At 48.0% G+C, this 27,630-nt stretch overlaps 1 protein-coding gene across 1 annotated transcript in view; it reads right to left on the bottom strand.

The window, feature by feature from the left end:
- The window catches only part of SORL1 (sortilin related receptor 1), a 158,052-nt gene that overhangs the window by 16,418 nt on the left and 114,004 nt on the right, over positions 1–27,630 (bottom strand). The window contains exons 27-41 of the mRNA XM_061146202.1: positions 25,107–25,214; positions 23,839–23,970; positions 22,945–23,076; positions 21,837–21,971; positions 20,875–21,030; positions 18,580–18,729; positions 16,026–16,157; positions 14,690–14,816; positions 14,358–14,527; positions 11,835–11,947; positions 11,484–11,588; positions 10,593–10,665; positions 7,069–7,151; positions 4,713–4,809; positions 2,624–2,808 (exon numbers count right to left, since the gene is read on the bottom strand). Of these exons, the coding sequence (XP_061002185.1) occupies positions 2,624–2,808; positions 4,713–4,809; positions 7,069–7,151; positions 10,593–10,665; positions 11,484–11,588; positions 11,835–11,947; positions 14,358–14,527; positions 14,690–14,816; positions 16,026–16,157; positions 18,580–18,729; positions 20,875–21,030; positions 21,837–21,971; positions 22,945–23,076; positions 23,839–23,970; positions 25,107–25,214 (1,898 nt within the window). The remainder of the gene's footprint in view (positions 1–2,623; positions 2,809–4,712; positions 4,810–7,068; positions 7,152–10,592; positions 10,666–11,483; positions 11,589–11,834; positions 11,948–14,357; positions 14,528–14,689; positions 14,817–16,025; positions 16,158–18,579; positions 18,730–20,874; positions 21,031–21,836; positions 21,972–22,944; positions 23,077–23,838; positions 23,971–25,106; positions 25,215–27,630) is intronic.

Below are 27,630 nucleotides of genomic sequence, written 5' to 3'. Positions count from 1 at the left end.
TCTCATTCTCTGTCGCACCCCCCCCACCTTCTTCTTTTGCCCTCAATCCTCCCCTCAATCTTTGCACCCCACCACCTTCTTCTTTTGCCCTCAATCTTCCCCTCAATCTTTTCCAATGAGTCAGCTCTTTGCATCAGGTGGCCAAAGTATTGGAGCTTCAGCATCAGTCCTTCCAGTGAATATTCAGGGTTAATTTCCTTTACGATCGAAATCGTAATGGTTTCATCTCCTTGCTGTCCAAAGGACTCTCAAGAGTCTTCTCCAGCACCACAGTTTGAAAGCATCAATTCTTCAGTGCTCAGCCTTCTTTATGGTTCAACTCTCACATCCACATAAGAAAAACCACAGCTTTGACTATACAGACCTTTGTCGGGAGGGACTGGGAAACGGATCAAACCATGTTGCTGATATAGAAGCCCCAGATGGCTGAACTCCAAACTCTGAACAATTAGGAGGGAAATAAACTGTTGAAACCCACTCTTGTTCTATGCGGCCATTCTTAACCCTAAGTGATATACATGGAGTTTAAAGCAGGAGGTGGGAGTCTGATGGCCCTTGTAGCAGGAAAAGTAAAGGCTGAGAGTGTTTATAACAGGGTCAGTGTGAGGAAGCTTCCTTTCTAAGGTAGAGACAGACGGCATTTTCTCCACAAGTATATGAGCTGGCAAGACAGGGGACTTGAAAACCGGACAGGTCTGGAGAAGCCCTGGGGGTGCAGGAAACCCATCAGGGATTCTCATGTCCCAGATAAACAAATAGGAACGGAACAGGAATAGGGGGATGAGCGAGCTCAGATGGGACAGCAGAGGGGGACCCAGGGTGCAGGCAGGTCTGACCCTGGAGAGGATGGGCCTGTGGGCAGCAGGTGGTGGAGGCTCCAGCCAAGAGCCAGGAGAGGGGACCCCAGAGCCTAGGGAGCCAGAGTGTAAGAAGGCCACACTTGACAGTGACGGGAACAGCTCTTGTGGTGGAGACAACAACTCTGGGTGAGACTCCAGCATCCGCAGTGAGTTGGAGACAGGTGGGAGCTGAGAGCTTCGTTCAGGGTACTCCAGGGGCCCCTGACCCCTGGAAGGCTACCATGAGCGCAAGCAGACGCTCAACATGGAGGGGGCGCCTTCTCCAAGTTCACACGTGGTAAGACACTAAAATCAAGTCGCAGACCAGCGCTCTATACGCAATGCCCCGCTCTGTGCAGAGGGCTGGGTGTGACCGGTAGGCAGGCCTGAGTTGGGTACATAGACCAGAGACAGAGGCCCCTCTCTGAGCAGAGTCCAGTTCCAGGTATAATGGAGCCCAGGGGATGGCTCTGGGCATCTCACCCCTGTCCCTGCCTCAGAGTGAGTTTCAAGAGCAACAGAAGCGCCCAGGCTGTTTCTCCAGCTGGACCTGAGCTCTGACTCAATCTGCTGCTTACTAACCCGTGACTGCGGCCCGTGACCTCACCCCTCCGAGCCGAGGTCTCCTCACTGGTAGAGCAGAAACATTTACCCCACAGAGCTGATAAAAGTAGGAAGCAGGAGACCGTGGATGGAGGGTGGGCATCATGCCTGGCACACAGCAGGTGCTCAACAACTCTCACCTCCCCTTCCTTCTTCACGGCTGAGCTCACAGACAATTACTGGCAAACCTTGGTTCTTTCCCCACGAACCAGGCCTGCCCCCCAGTGCACAATGGATGTGCCCTCAGAAGACAAAGGCCAACTCCTCTTCACCAGCCACTGAGGATTCTTACAGATTTAGTCCCATACACGTTTCTATGTGGAAAACTCAGAAAATGACCCTTCCCTTCAAGATCTTATCAACTAGTTAGGGAGATGAGAGTAGACAGAAGATATCAAATCAGATCTGCAGTGTCTGATGAAACAGGCTATATGGCACCAACTCTAAGGATTTACTTCTTAAGGGAAGGAGACCGAGGAGAAGAGCTAGGATTCGACTGCAGAGCAGGAGGGGGAAGGATTCCAGGGAAGACAGAGCAGAAGCCACGGGGCAGGGGCAGAAGGTGGATAAAAACCACTCTGGGAAGGTGTGCCTAAAAGCAAAGGAAGGTGTGCTCTGGGGAGGGTGGGAAAGCAAAACCAGATTGAAAAAGAAGCACAGATCTAATCCCAGTGCATCAAATGCATTAGAAAAATAAATAAAAGAAACCAAAGACCCAAGTACAAGTGCAGTCGGGGCCCTGGGATGAACAGGGAGGCATGTCTTGGGGGGCGCCTGTGTGCTTGAGAAGGCAACCTGTGTGGGGGGGATGCCCCAGGTGGGGAGGGGCGAGAGGAACCCGGGCATGTCCTCAGGTGTGATACTCATTGTCAAGGCAACTGACTTCTCACCCATCCCCAGGTAAGGACCCCCCCCACCCCGCTGCAGTGCCTGATCAGGAATGTGACCCCTCTTCATACTCGGCTTAAACAACAGGGGCTCTTTCTTCTTAGATGCCGGCCAGGTTGTAGAAGGGGATGTCAGGTGCCTCTCGGAGGTGATCCGGAGCTGACCAAGAGGGTAGCTTGTGTTTGGGATAAGGAAAAATAAACAATGACGGGGGAAGCCCTGGGGGCATCTGGTGGTCTAGTGCCAGGGGAGGGTCCATCCTCACTCTGCAGAGGTCATCCAGGCTGACTCACCACATTCCTGGGGCCGGTCCAGGTGCATTCCACTGCCGTCTGATTGATGGCCTTGGCTTTGAGGCTCGGGGCGGGCGGGCGGACACCTCTGGTTGTGACTCGCTTGAATGCCAGAGGACTGTCCCCCAGGTCAGTCTTGGCCCAGGCAGAAATCTCATAGGGCGTCTGAGCTGTCAGGTTGCCAACTGGGGAAACAGGGACAAAGGCTGGAGCAGTGGTCTTCATACGCACACTTTATTTTTTTCTTTTGCACATGTCTTTATATGTATACCTTATTTTTTTACATTGTTTTTCCTTTTAATCTTTTGACTGTGCCATGCGGCATGTAGGATCTTAGCTCCTCAACCAGGGATCAAACTCTCACCCCCTGTGTTAGCAGCATGGAATCTTAACCCCTGGACCACCAGGGAAGTCCACCTATTTTTTTCAATGTAACCTCTCCATTTAAGTGAGTCCCTCATGTTGTAGGATGTTTATTATTTTACGAATTCACTTGGCATGATTTATTAATGAAAACTGCAAATAACACAGTGCATAGGCATGGAAAAAATTCTTTAAAGCCGACCATCTGTGGATGGTCGATCCTTGGGGAGAGCCATTTGGCCTTGTGAGGGTCTTGAAATCCTTCAGAACCTTCAATCCAGGTACAAGAGAGGGATCCAAAAATCTATGCAACCAGGATGTCCGTCACTGTATTTGTTTCAGCAGAAAAAAGTATAACCATCTGATCACCCAACAACAAGGCAGCAGTGAAATAAGGTGCATCCATGAACTTCAAGTGCACTCCATGAACTGTCACAGCCACTAGAAGTTGCTTCCAAGAATACATAGAGTGACTAGAAAATTCTGTGATTTAGGTTCAGTGAAAAAGACAGGAGATAAAAGTATATATGGTACATATAAAAAAGTCAACGAGAAGGAAAAGTACGAAGCTAGGGGATACTCAAAATTATTAATAAAAGTGGTTTCCCTAGGAAGTGAAATTATGGGAATTCAAAAATTTTATTATACGTTTTTTTGTTTTCTAAATTTCCTGTAATAAAGATGTGCCTCTTTCTAAGTAGGGAAAATGTCATCAGAAACTGAAAGGGCAGTGAGCCGTAAGAAGAATATGCTTAATGGGAATTAAACATTGTAAATGTAATGTTGTAAATCATTATTATCATTGTAAATCAACTATATTTCAATATAAATAAATATCAAGCAGAAAAAAAAGAAGGTTATGCTAAGAGGACAGCCTTTGGAATCAAGAGGACTTGGGTTCAAGGCCTGCCTCTATGCTTCATGGTTGCAGAAGCCAAGAATGAAGTATTCAAACTCTCCAAGTCCATATCCTTGTTGGTAAGATGTAGACCAGCAACACTTATGGTGGCTGGCTGTTGCAGGGAATAAAAAAGAAAATGCTCGTCAACAAGTGCTTTGCATGACCCCTGGCGTGAAAAAGGGCCTTTGTGGGTCTCAGGCAATGGCTGGTAGTACTTTTGTCCCCGACTCTGCCAGTTTCTCTTGGTGTGATGTAGGGGCAATGAGATCGCAGCCTTCAGAATTAGAGATGTGGCTTCCAACCCCGGCTCTGCTGCCTTCTGAGGGAACCACTCGATCCCTGAACCTTATGTTCTGATCCATAAAATGAGGCTATCCCGCAGCATCATTTTTGAGGTGTTAGGTATCCAGTGGTCATGTATAGATGTGAGAGTTGGACTGTGAAGAAAGCTGAGCACCGAAGAATTGATGCTTTTGAACTGTGGTAACTGAGGTAACTAATCCCAAGAATTCTTTGGGGAGGGAAAAACATCATCTGTAAAAGGTTAATCTGACTTCTTTCCAGCGTTTCATCCTTTTTAAGCCTCCAACTTCCCTGAAGAGCCATGCGATTACAAGGGAGATTTGGGGAACCACCCAGTGGATTCCTCACCTGGGCTCAGGAGCCACTGACAGGATTCTCCATGGACAACACAGGCCCACTCAGAACGGCTGCAGAGGAGACCCTGCGCCTTTCTCGGCCCCCCACATAAGCTCCACTGCCAGGAAAGCCTCAGTCTAGCCTTCCTCCTTCCTGCTTACACACCGACTAGCTCCGGGACGCTACCTTTCTGTGACAAGACAGTCCCTCGGAAGGTCAACGTTCTCTTCTCCTGTCTGTGGGTGTCAAATGACCAGAAGAGGTTCACCACATAGCCATTCACCTGCCAAGAATCAAGAGCCATGTTACACATGCAATGCACACGCAGACCTCACCAGACACGAAAGGCAGAACTTTCCTGCTGTTCCTGGGTATCTCCCTTCTTACAAAGAATGGGGTGGCCCTTTGGATCCTTACACGAGTTCCATTTGTGCTAACATGAACACTCATACTCCTCCCTACTTCTAAAAATGAATGTGAAACAACTCATAAAATAAAATATAGATTCTATTGTGTATTAACATATATATATATGGAATCTAGAAAAATGTTACTGAGGAACCTATCTGCAGGATGGGAACAGAGACGCGGACATAGAGAATGAACTTGTGGATACAGGGCAGAAGGAGAGGATGGGACAAACATATACATACTGCTGCTAAGTTATTTCAGCCGTGTCCGACTCTGTGCGACCCCATAGACGGCAGCTCACCAGCCTCGCCCGTCCCTGGGATTCTCCAGGCAAGAACACTGGAGTGGGTTGCAATTTCCTTCTCCAATGCATGAAAGTGAAACGTGAAAGTGAAGTCGCTCAGTCGTGTCCAACTCTTAGTGACCCCATGGACCACAGCCTACCAGGCTCCTCCATCCATGGGATTTTCCAGGCAAGAGTACTGGAGTGGGGTGCCATTGCCTTCTCCGATATACATATTACCATGTGTAAAACAGAGAGCCAGTGGGAAGTTGCTATATAGTACAGGGAGATTAGCTCGGTGCTCTGTGATGACCTAGAGAGGGGGGAATGGAAGGAGGGAGAGAGGATATATGTACACACATAACTCTCTTCTCAAGAGAGAGAGGATATATGTACACACATAACTGATTCATGCTAGTGTACAGCAGAAACTAACACAATTATACTCCAATTTAAAAGTAGTTTTAAATAGATTCAATGAAACAAAAAAATTAATGCAAAATAAAAGGACAAGAACCAACTAAAAAGGAAGAAAGAAGAAAAACTGTAAGTAATTAATTACACTAATTAAGCATCCATCTTAGCTCAGATGGGCATCCCTGGTGGCTGAGCGGTAAAGAATCCACCTGCCATGCAGGAGCTGCAGAGACCTGGGTTTGATCCCTGGGCCAGGAAGATCCCCTAGAGAAAGGCATGGCAACCCACCCCAGTATTCTTGCCAGGAGAATCCCATAGACAGAGGAGCCTGGCAGGCTATGGTCCATAAGATCGAAAAGAGTCAGACATGACTGAAGCAACTTAGCACACACACACAGATGCTTAGCTCAGGCAGTCCTTGCAGTCAAAGCCGAGAGGTCACAACAGAGGTGGCTTGGTCAGATCTCCTGGGCTTCTCCAGGCAAGAACACTGAAGTGGGCTGCCATTCCCTTCTCCAGGGTATCTTCCTGACCCTGAATCAAATCCAGGTCTCCCGCATTGTGGGTAGATTGTTTACCATCTGAGCCACCAGGGACGCCCCCACTGTCTAACAGGATCAAATATATCCATGAGTCAGGAAAGACTACCTCCTCTGAGTCCTGAGCTCACAGAAGGATTTGATCTAAAGGTCTTTAAAAATATTAGACAATGATCAAATTAAAACGTGTTCAAGACCAAAGACTAGAGAGACAAGGTCTACGCAAGGCCATTTCCAGCATCAGTGGTCCCCGAAGCCAAGGGCGTTGAGACCATACTGTAGCTCAGTCAATGGCGCAAGGACTCTGCATGCCTTTGGTCCCACCACAACTTCACAGACTGGGACGGATGTGAGGGAAAAGAGACAGGGAAAAACACCATGGGAGGTGAATGGCAACTTGAGAGACCATGGGACACAGATAACTGCGGGGAAGCTGGCCACGCTGATGGACCAAGCAGAGGGGATGAAGGTGCTGGAAGGGGAAGGACACTGGGTGCACATAGGTGGATATGTGTCCAAGGTATCTGACTCTTCCCTGAGACTCTCTTCCACTGAGGAAACCTCTGCATTAGCGCAGCACCAGGAAATCCAATAAAGCTGAAAATTACAGGGCAAACATCTTCTGTTAACACCAACTCTTTATTTGCACTGTAGCTGTGAACCATTTAATTATATGGTTAAAAAAAAAAAAAAAAGGCACCAGGCTGAGGCAGAATAATTACATGGGAAGACTTCAGTTGTTCTTCGTGGGGGAAGAAGCCAACCTAGGTGTGGTATTTTAGCTTCGCTGGAACAAGTCATTCTTTCCTCTTAATCTCCCCGTCCTCTGCTCTATCGGTTCCCACGCAAAGGAAAGCCCCACCCGACTGCTGGTTTGAAACGTCCACGTTACCTTGATGTCCGTGTCCATGGAGAGGGTAAAGCTTAGAAAATTTTCACCGTAGCTGTCAATGCGGATGTCTGGTGGTGGGATCACTGAGAACAAAAAAGGGATTCAAAGAGAGAAACCATGTGATGAAAAGTGAAGAAGGCAGGACTTCACAGTTTTCAACTCAAGGGACAAAGCGATCTTTCAGTTGGGAAAGAAAAGGCATTGCTTTGGCAGTTCTGACTCTTCTATCGCTTTTACCACTGTTGTCTTGAGGCTGGGGATGGGTCCACAGTTGCCTGGTGAACACAGAACTATCTCGGCTGGGTCAGCCATCCTGGCAATTAGGTCGAGCAGAAAAGTTCCATTATGTAAATGCCCCAAGTCAGCCCAGCTTCAGCCTGGTTCTGAAAAGTCTGGGGGTCACACTGGTGGTAACCATCTTTACTGGCACCAATGAAGTCCCAGTGGCCTCAGGTCCTTTTTGAAGGCTGACAGCATGCTAAATCTTAAGTCCTAACTTGTAGATGTATGTGGGACGAAATGGAAAGAATCTGGGCCCTGGAATTCAAATTCCTGTTGAGACACTTAGCAACTGTGTGCCCTGGGGCAAGTTACCTGTCCTTGCTAAACCTAGAGATACCATCTGTACTTCACAGAGATGGCAAAATTCACTAAAATAATACCTGTCTTGATACTCAAAGTTCCCGTTCTCTCTTTCCGATAAAGTCCCACCCACGACAGATTAAAGACCTGATGAGATACTGGCATCCTCATAAAGATCAGAGCTTGGGACTTCCCTGGTGGTCCAGTGGTTAAGAATCTGCCTTGCAATGCAGGGGATGCGGGTTCAATCCTGGGCAGGGAACTAAGACCCCACATGCCACAGAGCATCTAAGCCCACGCACTACAACTAGAGAATCTGTGTACCCGAACAGAACATCCTGTATGCCACAATGAAGACTCCATGCTGCCTAATTAATTAATTTAATTCATTAAGAAAAAAAGACCAGAGCTCAGCCTGGGAGCTGAAGGGGCAAAGAGAGGACAGCAGAGAGAAAAAGATTCCTCTTGGCTCAAGTGAATAGTACCACGCTGGTCATTTTGAACGTCTACCCACCAGAAACCCAACAGTGTGCTGCAGGTGTAACCTAAGAGGGCTTGATGGGGTCAGCATCATCAGAATGTAATATTCAAATGGATTAGATTCTCAGCACATACGCCTTTTATATCAGCAAGGCAAGAAAGACCCAAAGGAGTAGCTAAGACTTGGTGGCAAAGAGATGGTTCAAACATTACAGGAGTCTCTCTAGATGTTCAATAAAAGTGGGCTTGAGGAAAACACAGCATGCAGAAGAAGAAAGGATATTAGGAGTTGCAGGCAGCCAGCTCAGAGCAAAATAGTTCAGGTGCTGCTATAAACCTGACCTGGGCTGTAACCATAGTGGCGGGAGTTACAGCACAATCCTCTCCAAGTCCCAGTTTCCTCAGCTACCAAGTGAGTGTAAGAATACTTACAGGGTTGATAAAGATTAAGAGAGATACATTCCTATAAAAACAACCTGCAAGGTGCTTGCTGCAGTGCTCAAAATATGGTGGCTGTGGTTATCATTAACCCACTGTGTCCACTAATGACAGTTGTGATTCTGGGTGAACCCCATCTTTTTACATTACTAGGACCCGAGGTCACAGACAGATCATAACACATGCTTTTTGACTCTGCACACAGTTGCCTTCTAACCAATACATGTATGAGTTGAGGTTCATCCTAAAAATCATTGTTGTTGCTATTTATTTGCTAAGTCATGTCTGACTCTTTGCAACTCCATGGACTTGTAGCCCGCCAGGCTCCTCTATCCATGGGATTTCCCTGGCAAAAACACTGGATTGGATTGCTATTTCCTTCTCCAGGGGATCTTCCCGACCCAGGGATTGAACCCAGGTCTCCTGAAAGAAGCAACCCCCAACCACTGAGATTTTCAAATTCAGGAGTGAGCTGTGACGAGGAATTCAAGATGCTACCTGTTTTTCTGATGACTTTGCAATGTCCCTCCTTTTCAGTAGGTATGGTCAGTATGTTCTGACTGATTGTAAAGGAAAATAATACCACAATCAGAGCTCTAGGGGAGGAGCTTCTTTGGCGACTCAGTGGTAAACAACCCACCTGCCAATGCAGGAGAACAGGCGCTTGATCCCTGGTCCAGGAAGATCCCACATACTGCAGAACAACTAAGCCACAGCTACTGAGCCTGTGCTCGATAGCCCACAAGCTGCAACAACTGAAGCCCATGTACCCTAGACCCCATTCTCTGCAACGAGAAGCTACCGCAACGAGAAGCCCAAGCACAACAGTACAGAGTAGTCTTTGCTTGCTGCAACCAGAGAAAAACCCGTGCAAACAACAAAGACCCAGCACAGCCAAAAATAACAAAACAAACAAACAAAAAAACCCACAACTCTAAGGAGAACAATTCTAGGTGTTCACACTCTAAGGTGTGAACTCAGCACACATTTTCCAATATGTACAATCTCCCTGCTCCACGGACTGGCTGGCTTCACAAAGTTCAACTTGGCCCCTGCCCTGACCTCAACCACCCACCCCATCTTTTTAAAGGCAACCAGACAGTGACTCTCCCATACGCAGAGCCTATTTCTCACAGGCTCAGGTTAAAGCAAAATCCCCCGATCACATTCCTGGTGGCATTTCCAGCTTCCGTACCCGCCCGCCAATCCAGAAATGAAAGTGCCAAGGCTAAGATCAGGAAGATGACTGGTGCGTCTCCCATAGAGCGCCAGAGCCTTCTGCTCACTTGCTTCAGTTCCCTCACTCATCCGTGATTTCATCAGCTCCTACTCCACTCTGAGGAGGGGGTGGCAGAACGTGTGAGGCACACGTGCCAAGTGAGGAGCCCCGCCCAGGAGGCAGGCCCTGCAGTGGTTCTGGAGTCAGCAGATCAGGTTCCAACCCCAGCTCTACGTGCAAATGACAACCTTTCCAGTCCCTTATCTTCCTTATAGTTGTTCCTTGGGCTCAGCAAGATAAGCTGGTATAAGCAGAGCAGCTGGCATGACAGCCTTCCAGGTCCAGGACTTTGATCAGCTCCAGCGACAGAAAGATAGAAACTACCACCTACGTGTTGTTGGTGGCTGCCCCAGGGTAGTGATGAGTGCAGGCATGGCACTCTCTTACAACACCCCATAGACGAAATGGACAAGACCATCTTTATCTTGGCTGAGAAAGGAGAACACCTTATGTCATGGATACTCCGCCTGAGAAGCAGAGCCGGGCATGACGGCCTTCAGAAATCCACCCGTATGCTTTTGTTACAACAGATGCCCAGTTCTATATAGAAGGAGGAATGATCGATGGTCGCCCCAAAAAGACTTCATGTCTAAAGCACAACAGAGACACCCAGAGAAGTTCACTTGTTGTGGGGAGGGAGGTTGTGTGAACTATTCTGATCTGTGCGTCTTCATTTGCCAGTCACACAGAGCTTTTTCTAAGGGCTTCTGTCTTCTCTAAAGCTGCAAATGCTGGAATCATTTACCTTGTCCTTTTATGGTGGTAATGGATTTAGAATCGCTCCAATTTCCTATTCCACGACTGGTCACCGCAGCCACCTTTCAAATCAGAGTGTGAATTAGTATGAAATAAAGGCAACATGCCACACAGCAAGAATCCCAAGTAGGCAAAAGGGGTGAGGCTTTGGCAATATGGGTGGAAGAAATACACACAGAAGGATGCAAGATAGTCTGAGGTGCCTGCAAGGGAAATAAGACAGGGAAAGAGAGCACAGGAGGAAACCAGGGGAAAGGGAATTGTGACAACGCTGAAATTATGAAATCTCTGTTGACTGATAGGTGTCAAAGTTTTTCTAAAGGGCAGAGGTGTGAGAGGGAGCGTGTGCGTGCATGCATGTGTTTGTCCATATATGTGCATAATCATACACAGGTATGAGACTCTCAGTGTCAGGGAGCTTGCGAATGCACTCAATGGTCTCAAAACATGTTTTGCACAAACTCTCTTTTCTACTGAGGATGTTGACAATCTATTTCATAAGAACTCCAGAAGATCATTTCATAAATGCCACTTATCACACTTATCTGTCTGTCCCTGCAGCTAAAGACAAGCAGAAAAGAGGTGGGTGCAAAAGAAATTGAAACTGGAATGCTAGCAGAATATCTGGGTTAACAGCAGGGAGAGCTGCATTAATAATCAATTCTCAGTTATTTGAGTGAAGGCTGATTTTGAGTTCTCTATGGGGCCTTGGCTTGAGAGACTAAAAGAAAACATGAGCTCCCAGAGAAAGGGGCTTGGTATCGAGCAGACCACTAGTCAGCACCTGGTAAAAGAAGGCTCAGAGTTCTCATGGGGTGCAACTGTCTCCCCATGTTCCCAGGCCACCCAGCCAGATGGCTGAAACGTGTGCGACACTCACTCTGACCGTGTACTGAGTGTTGACCAGTAGGTTCTTTATTTCTGTAAAGTTGCTAAGAGCTCTCTGGGAGGCCCACATCTTGGAACCACTCCTGCTGTATTCCACCTAAAGAGAGAGAAAAATAAAAATATTATACCATGAACAGGTACCAAAGGTCTGGGCATCATAACACCTTACAAAAAGGCAGGAGGAGAGAGGGGAAGGTGGGATGCAAAGTGTCCCAGATGGATGATTATTTATAAGGCAGTACCAAACCAAATCCTCATCACACAGAACACGATTCTGCTCCAGGAGACCTGGCCATCTCCCACGCTCACCCACACGCACTGCCCGCTCCTGGGAGGAACTTACAATGTACTCCCGAATGAGGCCATGGGTATGGATGGGAGGGGCCCAGTGGCCCATGATCACGCCTTCTACTTCCCTGTGAAGTGACAGCTGGAGGTTTCGAGGGGCGTCTGGCACTGGAAAAGAAGCCACATGGGGTTAAAATCCATCTGCATCCTCGTCAACTGGAGGAACTTCTCTGAGCTTAAAACACACACAAGAAAGAATCTGGGGCCAGCAGGGGACCTGTGCGCCAGAAAGGGCTGTGAGCTTGGTCTTCCCGCTGATGGAACATCTTTCCTCCCTGCTGTCCACCTGTCAAACCAACCATGGCTCAGAGAGTCTGACGTAGGCTGGGGGCTCCTCAGGGCTGCAGGACGGAATCACCTGGGTAGGTTAAGTCAGCACTGGCCCTGGGCTTCCAGGCTGAGATTTTGATTGTCACAGGCAGCTGCCCTGAACTCTCATATTTACATATATGTGCATCGGTGCTAAGTCACTTTAGTCGTGTCTGACTCTTTGTGGCCCTATGGACTGTAGCTGCTGTCCATGGGATTCTCCATACAAGAGTACTGGAATGGGTTGCCATGTCCTCCTCCAGGGGATCTTTCCGACTCAGGGACCAAAGCCACATCTCTTATGTCTCCTGTATTGGCAGGAGGGTTCTTTATCACTAGCACCACCTGGGAAGTTCATTTATATATGTGTGTGTATACACACATACACACACACACACTCACAGATGCATATATATACATTTATATGTATATACATGTATGTTTTAGATTCTTTTCCTCTATAGATTATTACAATAGACTAAGTATAATTCCCTGTACTATGCAGTAGGTCCTTGTTGTTTGTCTGTTTTGTATTCAGTAGTGTCTATCTGTTAATCCCAACCTCCTAATTTATTGTTCTTTGTTCATAAGTTGATAAGTCATAAGTCAATAAGTCAGGTCAGACTCTTTGTGACCCCATGGACTGCAGCATGCTAGACTTCCCTATCTCCTAGAGTTTCTTTAAACCCTTAATTTATGCCTCCCCTCAATTCTCCTTAGGTAACCATAAGTTTGGTTTCTATGTTTGTTTGTCTATTTCTGTTTTGTAAATAAGTTCGTTTGTACCACTTTTCTCAATTCCACATATAAGCGTTATCATGTGGTATTTGTCTTCCTCTGTCTGGAGGCCTTCATATAGTAAGTACGTCCTCACTTTCTGGCAAGACCATCTTCTAGATCTCATTCCCCAGGCCTGGACTTCTTCAAGAAGCCCTGCGTCCTTTCACTGAAGAGCGGTGTGAGAAACCTTGATCCGAGTGGCAAGTGAGCTCAACGCTATCAAAGTTTTTCTGGGCCTTCCCAGTTGAGGAAACAAGGAAACACATGCGGTATACTAACCTGTGCAGATACACACACCTATAAAGACTTTATGTGTAACCACATGCATGCACATTGAGATAAACATGTGTTCGCATTAACGTCTCCAAATGTAAACACGGTTCTGACGGCAGCTGAGAATGAAAAGTTCACGAAACCTGGGGAGCAGGGGTCACAGGAACAAGCGCAGTCACCCAATGTCAACTACTGTGAAGGAGGGAGGAAGTAAGGAACTCTCTATGACCCTCGAGCTTTGGTAAATTTCTTTATAGTATGCCCAAAATACTTCTGACACACTTCATATGTTAATGATGCTGACCTCCTAAGCACTAAATACTGGGAAATACCTAGAGACGGAAGGCAGAGACAGAAATTAGATAAGAAATGCAAAAGAGGGCAGGGATGGGGAGATCAAATTATGGGGAGAGAAAAACATTACGCATGGTGATCGGCCTGTAATCACACAAATATCGGATCACTATGTCGTACATTTGGAACTAACACTGTGTTGTGAGTCAACTATACTTCAATTTAAAAAAAATTATGTTAAGATGTCAAAAACAAATGTATGGTTACGAAAGGGGAAAGGGGTCGAGGGAAATGAGGGTTTGGGGATTAACAGATATACCCTTCTCTACATAAAGTGGCTTCCCAAGTGGTCCTAGTCATAAAGGACCCGGCTGCCAATGCAGGAGACATAAGAAACGCGGGTTCAACCCCTCGATTGGGAAGATTCCCTTGGAGAAGAAAATGGCAACCCACTCCAGTATTCTTGCTTGGGAAATCCCATGGACAGAGGAGCCTGGCGGGCTACAGTCCACAGGGTCACAAAGAGTTGGGCATAGTTGAAGCAATAAACAAGGACCTACTGTATAGCACTGGAAACTATATTCAATATCTTGTAATAACCTATAATAGAAAAGAATCTGAAAAAGGAGATATATAACTGAATCACTCTGCTGTATACCTACCTAAAACACTATATATCAACTATACTTCAAAAAATAGAATTGTGTTTTTTTAAAAAAGTACATGCTATAATAAGGAGAGTGACTCAGACAGGTCTATAAACTTAGGCACAGAGGAGGCACATGTAGTGATGCTGCCCTGTTCCTGAGCATCCTGGGAAACTCTGAAAATGCACAGAAGGGCTTGTCCCTGTGGCACTCACATCCTTCAGGAGTCCTCAGGGTCACGATGTCGTTGGTACTGTGCACCTTGCTCAGACACTGGACCTGGACTTTGACCTGATATGTGGTGTCTGGCTTCAGGACTTTCAATACTGTGCTCGTTTTATTGCTGTGGGTCTCCAGAGTATTCCATATGCTCTCTCCAACCACCCTGGCCAAGAGAAGAAAGAGAGCATCACATCAAAGCAGCATGGGGTGGCCAAGATGTCTGAACCCATCAAGGGAGTTGCTCAGTACACACACACGAGTTTATGGAATGCCCGCTGGCAATAAAAACATCATTTTCTTCTCCCGTGGCAAAGAAGGGACCCACCTGTAGTAGACGTTATACACACAAGAAGCAGAGGGCATCTTCTTGGGCCGTATCCAGGTCAAAGTTACATCCCCAGAGAAGTCCGCTGTCCATTGAAGATTCTGTATTTTGTATACATTTAATTCCTCTAGAGAAAGAAAAGGGGCGGGGGGAAGCAAGTGATATCTTACAAATCCTTGCATTTCAAAGGACCTAGGAGGTTCCTTAGTTTCAGGCAGACCTACTGGGATCTGCATGGTCTGGCCACCATCATTTTAAAACACCCCAGAAAAAAAAAAAAAAAAGAAAGAGTTGACACCTTCCTATCCACCCTTCCCCAGGGTCTCCTAAGTTTGCAGTTGTGATATTTCTCCTTGCATTTCACCTCCTTGTCTACACTGAAACAAGCCTGATTCTCAACAGAGAACACCACAAATCCAAGGACACGGTCACGGCAGGATCTGTGACTGCTAGAGACTGAGATGCTTGTGTGCCGCAGGACCCACATGCTGACGCCTCAACCCCGATGTGATCGTGCCAGGAGGCGGGGCCTCGGGAGGTGACTAGGTTCCTAAGGACGGAGCCCTTGTGAATGAGGCTAGTGTTTTCATAAAAGAGACCCCAGAGCACTTCCTTCCACCAGGGGACAACACGGAGAACACGGCTGTCTGTGGACCAACAGGTGGGCCCTCACCAGACACTGAATTTGCTGGGCTTTAGTCTCAGCTTCCCAGCCTCCAGAACTGTGAGAGAGAAGTTTCTGTTGCTTTCATGCCACCCCGTCAGTGGTATTCTGTGATAACAGCCCCCAAAAGATTGCTAAATGCATTTCTGGACAGAAGGATGGAGTTCACCCCACTGCAAAGCCTGAGGCACTGCAGGAGCAACAATGCCTCAACATGAAGTGGTGCTGGGTTAGTCGCTCAGTGGCGTCCAACTCTTCGAGACCCTGTGGACTGTAGCCTGCCAGGCTCCTCTGTCTGTGGAATTCTCCAGGAAAGAATACTGGAGTGGGTTGCCATGCCCTCCTCCAGGGAATCTTCCCAACCCAGGGATCGAACCTGGGTCTCCTGCATTGCAGGCAGATTCTTTACTGTCTGAGCCACCAGAGCAGCCCACCAACACAAGGACTAAAGCAAAAAACAAAATGAAAACCCCAGTCTCGACCAGCGTCTCCCTGAGACGGGCGAGGTGAGCTGGAGGCCGTATCGCAGGTGGGACAGGTCTCCTCCGGAACTCCAACAGTGAGCGAGAATCTTCGTGTTTTCAGACTGAGGCAAAGCGCGAAGAGGATCTGCCCTGGGGCCCGCCCAGCGGGGTGGAGGCCGAGCCCGGGGTCCTGGGGGGCCACACTCACCGCTGCAGGTGCGCTCGTCGCTCTCGTCCGAGCAGTCCAGGAAGCCATCGCAGCGCTCAGAGAGCATGATGCAGGCCTCACCGTCCTGGCATTGGAACTCCAGGGCCGTGCAGGTCAGGGTGCTGTGCGTGGCTGCAACAAGTGAGGGTCCACGGTCACCAAAGGGTTCCCAGGTTCTGGGAAAGGGAACTCATCAACTAGCGCTCCCGCCCCATGCAAACATGCACACGATGTTCCATCCAGCGACTCTATCCACACGAAAAGGAAGACAAACAGACCCCTAAACCAGGGTGGTGATCAGACCCCAGAGAATCTACTAACAGCGGGTCTTTACAGTCTTCTGGGGAACTTGTGAAGCACAGAGGTTTGCTCCAAACCTACTGACGCAGAAACACAGCACAAGCTCCACAGTGATCCCTCAGAACGGGCCAGCCCCGAGGACTTCTGTTCCTGAACAAGACAATCCTGTTTTCTGGCTGAGGCACTGCACCCCCTTCTGAAAACCACACCAAGATGCAGGTAGAGAAACCAGGATGGTCAAGAGGAGCAGGTAAAGGATGCTGGGAGCTTTTCCTAGGGATGGAATGACACAGCGTTTGGAAGTGGGGGGTGGAGGCTGAATAACAGTTATAAATAAACAAATAAAGTGGGTTTCCCTATACGGAGAAGGAGCCTTCTGTGGTGTGTCTAAGAAGGACGTACAGAATTCAGTTTTTCAAAAGAATTCCCTAACACAGTAATTCTCAATGGGAGAAAGAAAATATCAAACCACTTGTGAGGCTTTAAACAAATTGTAACTGCCTTTCCCATCTCCTGGACAATCACTGGATTGTATGGTTCCATTAGGTTTGTGCTTTTTTTTTTTTTTCCCCTTTGCTAAACTAAAATTGGTTTGCCAGGGGTAGCTTGATGGAGGGCTCGGTTACATGAAAATCTGCATTAGAACACTTAGAAAATAATTTTTTATTTTTTTTATTATTTATTTTTATTTACTTTGGAGTGTGCTGGGTCTGCGTTGCTGTGGGGATTTTTTTCTAGCTGCTGTGAGCAGGGGCTACTCTCTAATTGTGTCCTCAGAATTCTTATTGCAGTGGCTTCTCATGCTGTGGAGCATGGGCTCTAGGGCTCTCAGGCTTCAATAGCTGCGGCTCTTGGGCTCTAGAACGCAAGCCCAGCAGTTGCGGTGCACGGGTTTAGTTGCTCCAAGGCACATGGGATCTTCCCAGATCAGGGATCAAATCTATGTCTCCAACACTGGCAGGCAGATTCTTTACCACTTAGCCACCAGGGAAGAAGCCCTTAGAAGAGGTTTTAGAACCACTAGTGAACAGCCGCAGAAGCCCAAGATGGGATTCATCCACCCATTTATCTATTCATCCATCCATGGAACTTTTAAGGAGGTTCTATCATGAATCAGATACTGTTTAAGACTGCTAAGGATACGGTGATATGTGAAACACAGGACCTACCCTCACAGAGCTTACTGAGAGAAACAGCAAACCAGTAAACAAACAAATACATTATTTTAGACAATGATAGGAACTACAAAGAAACATACTGAGAGTACCTGGAAGAGAGTGATGGGGATTTTATACAGGAGAGTCAGGCAAGGACTCTTGGCTCAGAGGGGATTGTTATGGAAAATACCAAGATCCGCATCACAGAATTACCAACCCCCACGGTAAGACTGTGGTAAAATATAATCAAAAAACAGATGAACAGTAAAGCTGAGAGATGTCTGAGGTTTCTTTAGGAAGCATCTCAATATTTTCAAAGGAAGAAAACATGGTTTTTAGAAACTGGGAATAAGGTTGTCTGAAAATTCTCAAACTGGTTCTTAAACAGATGACTAATGGGCACTTAAAACAGAATGTAGTGGCCTTCAGAGGCCAGCTTCTCTAAGAAGAGGTATGTCTTGCTAATCTCATTTCCTTTGTTGATGGGGTTATCCAATTAATGGATTGAGGAAAATTGTAGATAGAGCACATCTTGATTTGAAGCCGCTTAACCAAGCGACTTCCTTATGTACAAGGCAGATTTGAAACAGGCAAAAGATATTTATTTAAAGAACGCCCATTAATGAATTAATCTCACCCAGGAGGAAGGTCCTATTTCATTTCCTCTTTGTTAATTACGGTTAATATTCTTACCGTACTTATCTGGCTCAGATGTTGCTACCGTGATTTTGGTGACTGTTGGATCAATCTGCCCTGTTATCTGAATGTCCCAAAGGTCCACTTTGTTCAGTCTTTTCATGTAAGTGCAGGATTTTACGCTAATCCCCATTTAATTTCTCTGTGTTATTTTGGAGTATTCCTCCCTACAAGAACTTTCCACATGGTATGATGAGATCATGGTTCTATACAAAGGAAAATACTAAGTAAATGCCCCGATGCGCTGCAGACGAGGTGACCCTCTTTGAAGCTTAACTCTCCCATCTCTAAACTGGAGGTGTAAGGCCAGAATTTATTAATACGAGACACAAAGCAGAAGCATGAGCGGTCCCGCTCTCCAGGAGCCTCCCCGGGGGCAGGCGGCCCTGCCGAGCACTCACGGCAGTTGGCCTCATCCTGGCCATCCTGGCAATCCCGGTGGCCGTCACAGCGCCTCCAGTTGGGGATACACTTCTTCGGCTGGCGGCACTCGAACTCAAACCGGTCGCACCGCCCGAGCTGGGTGGGAGCGGAGGCAGCAGTCACATTGGCTAGAAGACAAGGTTTTTAAAATTCGCTTTTTTAGTACCGCGGCCAGCAACAGCGACCTATTAGATGTGCTGGCGATGTCGGTGCTCTGGGAATTTTGACGGGAACCCAAACAGACACATGAGCTCTGGTGAAGACGGCAGGTTGATAAGACACGAGCATCTCATCCCGCTTCTCTCCCGGGAACCGCCTGATGGAGACAAAAGCAACAGAACCTTGGAAGCTGGGAAGCCGACAGACAGGGCTGAGTGGCTAGAGACTTCAGGGTAGAGAGGAGACTATCCTAGGCTGTCACGGGAGAAAGCTAAGCTCCATTAAGACCAACTTCACAGAAGCTACAAACAAAATGGAAAATGGTATCCTCTGGCCAGGAGAAAAAAGGGTGAAAATTATACAAAGGAGCCACTGAAAGATGCTGAAGCAGCAGGGAGACTCCCCACTGCCCCGTCTCAGTACCCCCAAGACAATCAGTCAATCTGTCATTCACATGGGGAGCTCCCGGGCTCCAGGCAGAAATTCTGATTCTGCATTTTTATAAATATAGAAAAAAATATATAAATACATAAGATATTCTACAGTTTTTATAAACGACCCAAGTGATTCCACTACAGGTGCTGTTCATGCTGTACTGCGAGAAAGAGTGATGGCATCGGCATCCCATGCTTATGTCTGCCCTGAGGGGCAGGGGGCTTCACAGAGGGCAGGAAGGGGCACAACGTCAAGGAGGACAGAGGGGTCCGATAAGGGCAAAAGTCCTGCTGGAGGAATCTAAGTGAAAAGAGGCAGGTCTGTCCACGGCGAGTGAGGAGCCCAGCGTACGGAAGTGAGAAGTCATGGCAAGCACAAAGGGTCTAACAGGGCTCAAACAGGGCCTTGAAAGTAGGACTCAAGGGTTAGGGTCTATCTTCTGGACAAGAGGACAAGCAGAAACCAGTGATAAGTCTTTTAAAAAGTTACTTTTTTTTTTTAAGATTTCTTTTTTATGTGGACCATTTTTAAAGTCTTTATGGAATTATTATAGTATTGCTTCTGTTTTTTACATTTTGGTTTGGTTTTTGGCCACAAAGCATGTAGGATCTTAGCTCCCTGACTAAGGGATTGAACTGGAGTCCCCTGCATTGGAAGGTGAAGTCTTGACCAGTGGACTGTCCGGGAAATCCCACCAGTCATGATTTTAAACAGAGAAGAGATGGGATGAAAACAGTCTTAAAGGAAGAAAACCAGATCTAGGAATTTGCTGAAAAGAATTACATAAATCGTGGCAAGTGATGATCTATTCTCTTATTATAACTGACTCTGAAATGGAAGCCTGTTGAGAAAAAGACACAGTTCTGCCTGCAGTTACAGGGGGGTCGCCTTGACGAGGGTGTCACGGTTTATCCCGGCTTCCAGCAACAAGGTGGAAGCACAGACCTCCAGGTGCCTCGCCAAGTTGAGCCACTAGATGGCACTGCTTACCCTTCTTTTAATAGGATGGCCGCCAACTAGCAAACCAGACTCAGAAGAGTTTAATACAGAGACCTTCCCTACGATCCCGATGGTAACCTCCTGTGAGAGGAAGCAACCTCGGTGGCAAGCCGGTCCCTGCAGAAAGACAGAGGGCAGTGAGGGAAGATGACTTCTGAGTGCCCAGGGACCTCCCTGTTCCGGAGGCGAGAAAAGGCCTAGCCACAGAGCAGAGTCCCCAAGGGCAGGGCACTGCCCTCAGCCACCCAGGGTGCAGCCTCAAAAGACAAGTGCTCGGGGCTGGTGCACTGGGATGACCCAGAGGGACGGGATGGGGAGGGAGGTGGGAGGGGGCTTCAGGATGGGGAACACATGTAAATCCGTGGCTGATTCATGTCAATGTATGGCCATAACCACTACAATATTGTAAAGTAATTAGCCTCCAACTAATTAAAAATTAAAAAAAAAAAAGATACTTGCACCCAGTATAGGGGTGGGAGAGTGGGAGGTACAAACTACTGAATGTAAGTTAGGCCCAAGGATGTATTGTATAACACAGGGACTATCACCAATATGTAGTAACTGTAAATGGAAAGTAACCTTTAAAAATGGTATAAAAATAAAAAATAAAACAGAGAGGAAAAAAAAAAGGTCCTCTCCTTGAAGCAGGTGCCCCAGGTCAGGGCCGGGGCCACACTTACCGGGCGAGGGGCAGGCCTCCTCGTCTGAGCCGTCTACACAGTCTCGATATCCGTCGCACACCCAGCTGTCCATCACGCAGGCCCCACTGCTGCAGCGGTAGTAATTGGGCAGACACGTGGAGGGCCCGGGAGTGGGGGTGGGAAGAACATGTAGATCTGAGGAAAACACCAGGCAAGGAAACCCAGAATGTTACAGGAAGCTTGAGCTCAGACCCCGAGGTGTCCTAGACCAGTATGATGTGCCAGGTTCAGCTGCACAGCTGGGGGATGCCGGCACTGTTCTGAGCAGTGGCTCATCTAAAAATCACGTATGGAGGGGTGTCAGGACACAGTGTGTCCCCTTCCCTTCCATGGAGCAGATTCACCTCACCTATTACACTTGCCTTGGGCTAGTATTCAGATGCGCCTGCTTTTGCAGGCCCTTGTGCAGGCTGGTGGAAGGAAGGGGACTCGGAAGGCACAGGGCAGATGTGAGAATTAATTCCCATCCGGGTTAAAACTGTTCTGGTTCACTCAACCCCAACCACCTCAAGAGCAGCTGAGGGACAAGAACACCAAAAAGGAACGGGACGGTCCTGTGTGCACTCTGCTGGCCCCCCGGCGTGTATCACGCACACACACATGCATCATGGCCCACGTGTCACCCAGAGTGCCTGTTACAATGCAGGACACACTGCAGGAGGGAGGCCTCGGGAAGGGTCAGAGGCTGCCGTTCTAACAAGGAGCTGTGTGTCTGCGGCCCACACTCGTGCGGCCAGGCTCTCAAGTTCCCTCTGTGCCCTGGAAAGAATAACCCTGAGAACAGGAGAGGCCAACAGTGCCGATTTCACAATGGGAGGGGGAGAGAAAACAACTCAGTGACCCGCCCAACCCACCCACCCAAAACCACTGCCTAAGCCAGACGCTGGAGAGACAGGTGCGTTCTCTGTGGCCTGGGCGGCGGGGCCGGCCCCGACCCTCACCTCCACAGTCCTTCTCGTCAGACCAGTCCCCGCAGTCGTTCTCCCGGTCACATTTCCACCTGTTGGGGACGCAGTGCCCGTTCTCGCACTGGAACTGGAAGTAGCGGGAGCAGGAGGGGGCCTCGGTGGGGTTTTCTGGGGGATGAACCGCACGGTCAGTTGTACGGCCTAGACGGTGTGAACACAGAGCTCCAAGGAACCACAGGCTCCTCACCCAAGCCCCAGGGCAGCCCGCGCGACCCTCCCAGAGAAGGACAAGGCCGCTTCCCGGACCGGAGGGAGACCGAGACCATATCCACAAACTGGACAAAAGCTCGCCTCCCTGGACCCGAGGTCATATTCTCTGATCTATGCTTCTACATCTTGCAAATGACACCTGAGTGGTTTTTTTTTAATATTTATCCTTTTATTATTTTACTTATTTATGTGTCTGCACCAGGTCTTAGTTGCAGCACATGGGATCTTATAGTTCTAATCTTATGTAAACTCTTAGCTGAGGCATGTGGGACCTCGTTCCCTGACCAGGGATGGAACCTGGGCCCCCTGCATTGGGAGCACAGAGTCTTAGCCACTGGACCAACAGGGAAGTCCTGATACCCAAGTTTGAATTTTGATAGTCCACGAAAGGAATGACCTAACTGTTGATGATAACCCAATGGTAACAATGATTCCATCATGCTGTGACATCTGAAACATTTAGGGGGCGGGGGAAATATACTCCAAAATATTTACCATAACTCCCCTACCATATTCCTTGTACACAATGTCAACTTCCTAACTGGAGAAAGAAAACAGAATAAACATACCCTAACCTCTGCTGGTGGAGAAGGAAATGGAAACCCACTCCAGTATTCTTGCCCAGAATATCCCACGGACAGAGGAGGCTGGTGGGCTACGGTCCATGGGGTTGCTAAGAGTTGGGCATGACTTAGTGACTAAACCAACCAACCAACCTTTGCTATGGGGTAGGTTCTCACTTTAAGACTCAATTTGTGACATGCAGATTCAAGACCTAGAAGGGACTACGGCTGAAGAGGGAGAAGGCAAAGCTAAGCACCGTGTGACCTGGAGCCTGGGATGCCCGGGGGCAGAGCTGAGGTCTCCTTACCACAGTTGGCTTCGTCGGAGTCATCGCCGCAGTCATCCATCCCATCACACTTCCAGATCAAACTGATGCACACTCCGTTCTGACATTGGAAGCTGAACTCGTCACACACCTTGTGGAACTCGGGGTCTCGGGCTAGGGAAGGAACCAACATACATAAGTCCAGATTACTTCCACACTGGAGAGCTCAACGCGGCACTGTTGTTTGGAAACAAGAGGCGAGAACAAAGGCCCTCCACTGAGAGATGGCCCGGCTAGCTAACGTGAGGTCATTACATTAGGATGGAGCCCTAATCTTACAGGACTGGTGTTCTCATAAGGAGGGTAAGTGAAGACAGACAGAGGATGGCCGTCTACAAGCCAAGGAGAGGCGCCTCAGAGGAAACCAACCCTGCCGACACCTTGACCCCTGATCTGCAGCCCCCAGAACTGTGCGAGATTAAGCCTCCCCGCCCCCAGGCTGCAGTCCTCTGGGCAGCCCAAGCAGACGATGCAAGGCCCTCTATCATGCAGGCAGGGCAGTCTTGGGGACAGGGCTGTAGCCGTGAATGAGACAAGGACCTGCTCTCAGGCCAGCTGCGGGAGGCAGGCCACTGAACAACTGCAGTGTGTGGAGTGGAGGTGAGTTGGGTAGAGACACTGCAGCAGGGTGAGGCGGCCCCTCAGGGGCACAAGAAAGGCTGCGGGAGGAGGCGACACGTGGGCCAAGACCACTGTCAACCTTGATCCCCGCCTTGACCTGTGCACCAACAACTAACAAGCAAGCCTCCGAAGCAACCAAGGTGAACCTTTCTTAGAAAAGGCAAGTCTGGACCCTCTGTGGAGACCTGAAAACTGGATGGAGGCATGTGCCCAGGGTGGCCCACCCCCCGAGTCTCTCCAGCACCCCCGACTCACAGCATCCTGCGAACTCCGGGTCCTCGTCGGAGCCATCCCGGCACTGGATGATGCCGTCACACACCATGGACTGGAAGAGGCACTGCTGGCGGTTCTTACACACGAAGTCCATGAAGCGAGTACACAGGGGCTCTGAAAGGGACCAGCGAGGGGAAGGGGCCGTGAGCCCCTGGAGCTGGGGACCTCGTGGGCCACGGCAGGACACGCTCTGACCGGACGTGCATTCAGGAGGCGGGGGTAACGGGCACCGCCACCAAGCAGGAGCTCTGCGCAAACCTGGAGCTTCAGGACCTCGTTAAACTCCCAGCACAACCGTGATGAGAGGGTTTACTGTCCCGTTTCCCAAATGAAGCGCAGGGGATGGCAACGTTATGCATTTTGCCAAGAGCACATGGCTGATGAGGGTGGAGCCAAAACTGAAACCCAGAGCTGCCTGACATCACAGCCCACGATCTTAACCACTATCAACCTAACACTGACTCTCGAATATGGGGCCTGGTAAACTCCTTCTATGAAGGACTGATGTTACCCACTAAACTGTACCTGCCGCCAATTTATATGTTGAAGCCCTAATCTCCAGTGTGACTGGATTTGGAGAAAGGGTAATAATTTTTTTTTTTTGGCTGTGCCACATGCCACGTGGAATCTTAGTTCCCCGACCAGGGCCTGAACCTATGCCTCTTGCATTGGCAGCACAGAGTCTTAACCACTGGACTTCCAAGGAAGTTTCCTGATAGAGCTTTAAAGAGGAAATCCAGGTTAAGGGAGATAAATAAAGTTAAAAGGATCTATAGGAGTAGTGTCCTTCTAAGAAGCACCAGAGATGCAGGCAAAGAGGCCACGTGAGGATGAGAAGAAGGTGGCCTTTATGCCTGAGTTGCCACACTAACTCGTCCTTGGATCTCCAGCTTGCTTTTCCCAAGGACGAGCACCACTAATCCCAGACTACCTTTCTGGGTCCAAAGAAAACACGGCACACAAAGGGTCACCGTGCCAAAAACCGTTAGCCGAGTGATAATCAGCAACTAGCAAAACCCCTGAAGGAGGAGAAATAAGTGTCCAAGTCCAGGTCACTGGTCCATTCGCAGGACATACTGCAGCTGAGCAGTGATGATCGTGGACCATGGCCTAATTCCACGGTCACCCACCACGGCCCCCTGCTTCCTCTCCTTCACCCAAACCACGCCTCTCTGCCTCCACCCCTCTCAGAGTCCTACCGCAGGCAGGTACCAGGGCAGGAGAGGACTTAGCCCAACGTGAGGACTCACCGCAGTGCTGTTCGTCTGAGCCGTCCGAGCAGTCGTGCAGACCATCGCAGTGTTTGCTGGATGGGATGCAGGTGCCGTTCGGGCAGCGGAACCCGTTGCATTTCTTCTCTGGAAAGTGGTTCAAGGAGCAGCAGAATGAGGAGACAGGCAGACATTCACATCGCCGCGGTGCAGATATTGATACCTACATGTCTCGGCTATCATAATTACAGATACACACATACTGTGACCCAAAAGTGTAATCTACCCACACGAGTGAAAAGCAACAGAGGAACAAGCTTATGCACGCAGCATTGTTTGTAATAGATTGAAAACCACCTACGTATCCATCCGCAGGGGACTGTGGAATAAACTACTGTACACAGGAACACGAGACTGCTATAAAGAGGCTGAAGAAGCACTAGGTAAAAACATGTTCTAGACAGACATCATCTGAAAAACCAAGGTACCAAACGACGTGCGTGGCATGCTACATGTGAAAAAACAGGAGAAGTACCTGTCGTATATTTAAATTTGCATGTATGCACAGAAACATTCTGAAAGGATACACCGCAAAAGCGGGGAAACTGACAGATGGGAGAAAAACATTTACTGTTTAATCTCCTTATACTTTTTCCACGGTGATCCATGTGAATGTGTTATCTACTCAAAACATTTGTTTTTTAAATGAAAAGTAAAACAAAAGCACCAAGTGGATGGGAAAAAGGAGGACATGAACCCTGATTTTATAGACCCTGGGGTTTTTTTTAAGCTCTCTTACATCACTCACCATTTTAAGTCTTCAGGAATTCTAAACCAAAGCCCTTTTGAAGAAACTTTTACCCCATAATGTTAAGAATCTTAGGTTTTGCACTTAGTGTAGAATTTTTAGTACTAGGTCATCCATTATCCTGAACAGAGGGCAACTGCCAGACATTTGGCTTAAGAATCACTTCTAGTAGGTCAGTTGCAAACCCAACTCTTGGCAGAATAGTTTCAGGAGGATCAGGGATAAGGCAAGAAAATGTGTTTTAATCCTGTAAAAAGTCATCATCCCCAGGACATTGTTCAAAGGACATCAAAACAGAAACAGTAAATGAGTACCATGAGATGGGGAAATAGATTTCAGCATAAGAAGGTTTTTCACAAGTATAAAATTTAAATTATACAAGACAAGTTACCACTCACTCAAGTCAAAAGATAAAATCAAGGGAGGCTTGGGGAAACATCCAATATGTTACTAATGGAGATCCTTTTGGTATAATCACTTGGAAATAGAATCTGGAAACAACAAGAATCGTGGAAATGGATCAGAACCTGTAACCCAGCACTTCCATATGAAGGGATACACCCCGGGAAGTAGTCTCTCAAGGAAAAACTAAGCCTTCATTTCCAAGGACACACAGTCTTCAGGACACGTAACAGCGCGAAACTGACACTACCCAACCAGGAGCGCCGGAGTGAACCATGTCACAGCAACAGTACAAAGAGGGTGAGCAGCGGCCACGAAAACACTAACTGCAGAAAAACACAGGCATACGGAGACATCTTCAACACTGCACCACGAACAGAGCAGAACATACAACAGCATGCAGACGATGGCTGCGATTCCACGAAAATCAGGGCTGCGAGGTATGAAATAATGGAAAATACGGATTTTCTCTCTGCCCTTGGTTTCTGGCATAAGGCTCCTCATGAATGAACGTGCTCAGTCAGTCGTGTCCAACGCCCTGGACCCACCTCTACCCATGGGATTTTCCAGGCAAGACTACTGATACGGGTTGCCATTCTTCCTCCAGGGTTCTTTGTGACCTAGGGACCGAACCCACGTCTCCTGGTTGGCAGGTGGGTTTTTTACTGCCAAGCCACCAAGGAAGCCCAGGATTAACATGTACACACTACTGTGTATAAAACGCAGGTACCTAACAAGGACCTACTGTATAGCACAGGAAATTATACTCAAAATTCTGGAATAACCTATATGGAGAAACAATCTGAAAAAGAATGCATGTATGTATATGTATAACTGAATCAAGCTTCCCTGGTGGCTCAGTGGTAAAGAATTCACCTTCCACGGAGGAGACAGGGGTTCGACCGCTGGGTTGGGAAGAACTCCTGGAGAATGGCAGCCCACGCCAGTGTTCTTGTCTGGAAAATCCCATGAACAGAGGAGCCTGATGGGCTACAGTCCATGGAGTTGAAAAGAGTTGGACATAACTTAGTGACTAAAGAACAAAACAGAACCACTTTGCTGTACACCTAAAACTAACACAACACTGTAAACCAGCTCTGCTCCAATATGAAATACATATTTAATTTGGTGTGAAAAAGCATTTTATATATCATGTTTGTGTGGCAGCTATTTTATGCTTAATTTCTATTAACTATCTCAGAACCCTTCGTTAAATCATCCACTAGCTTATGAGTGGTCCCCATTTTCCCAAGGGACCATCACAGAAACCCCTGAGCCATAAAGTATGCTATTCATACAGAAACTGTTGGCTAATTTCTGGCAGAACACTGGTAATGGGACCCTATTTAGTGC

Source organism: Dama dama, chromosome 1 (assembly GCF_033118175.1).
Source record: "Dama dama isolate Ldn47 chromosome 1, ASM3311817v1, whole genome shotgun sequence".
Taxonomy (NCBI): domain Eukaryota; kingdom Metazoa; phylum Chordata; class Mammalia; order Artiodactyla; family Cervidae; genus Dama; species Dama dama.
This window is presented reverse-complemented; position numbering and strand designations above follow the sequence as displayed.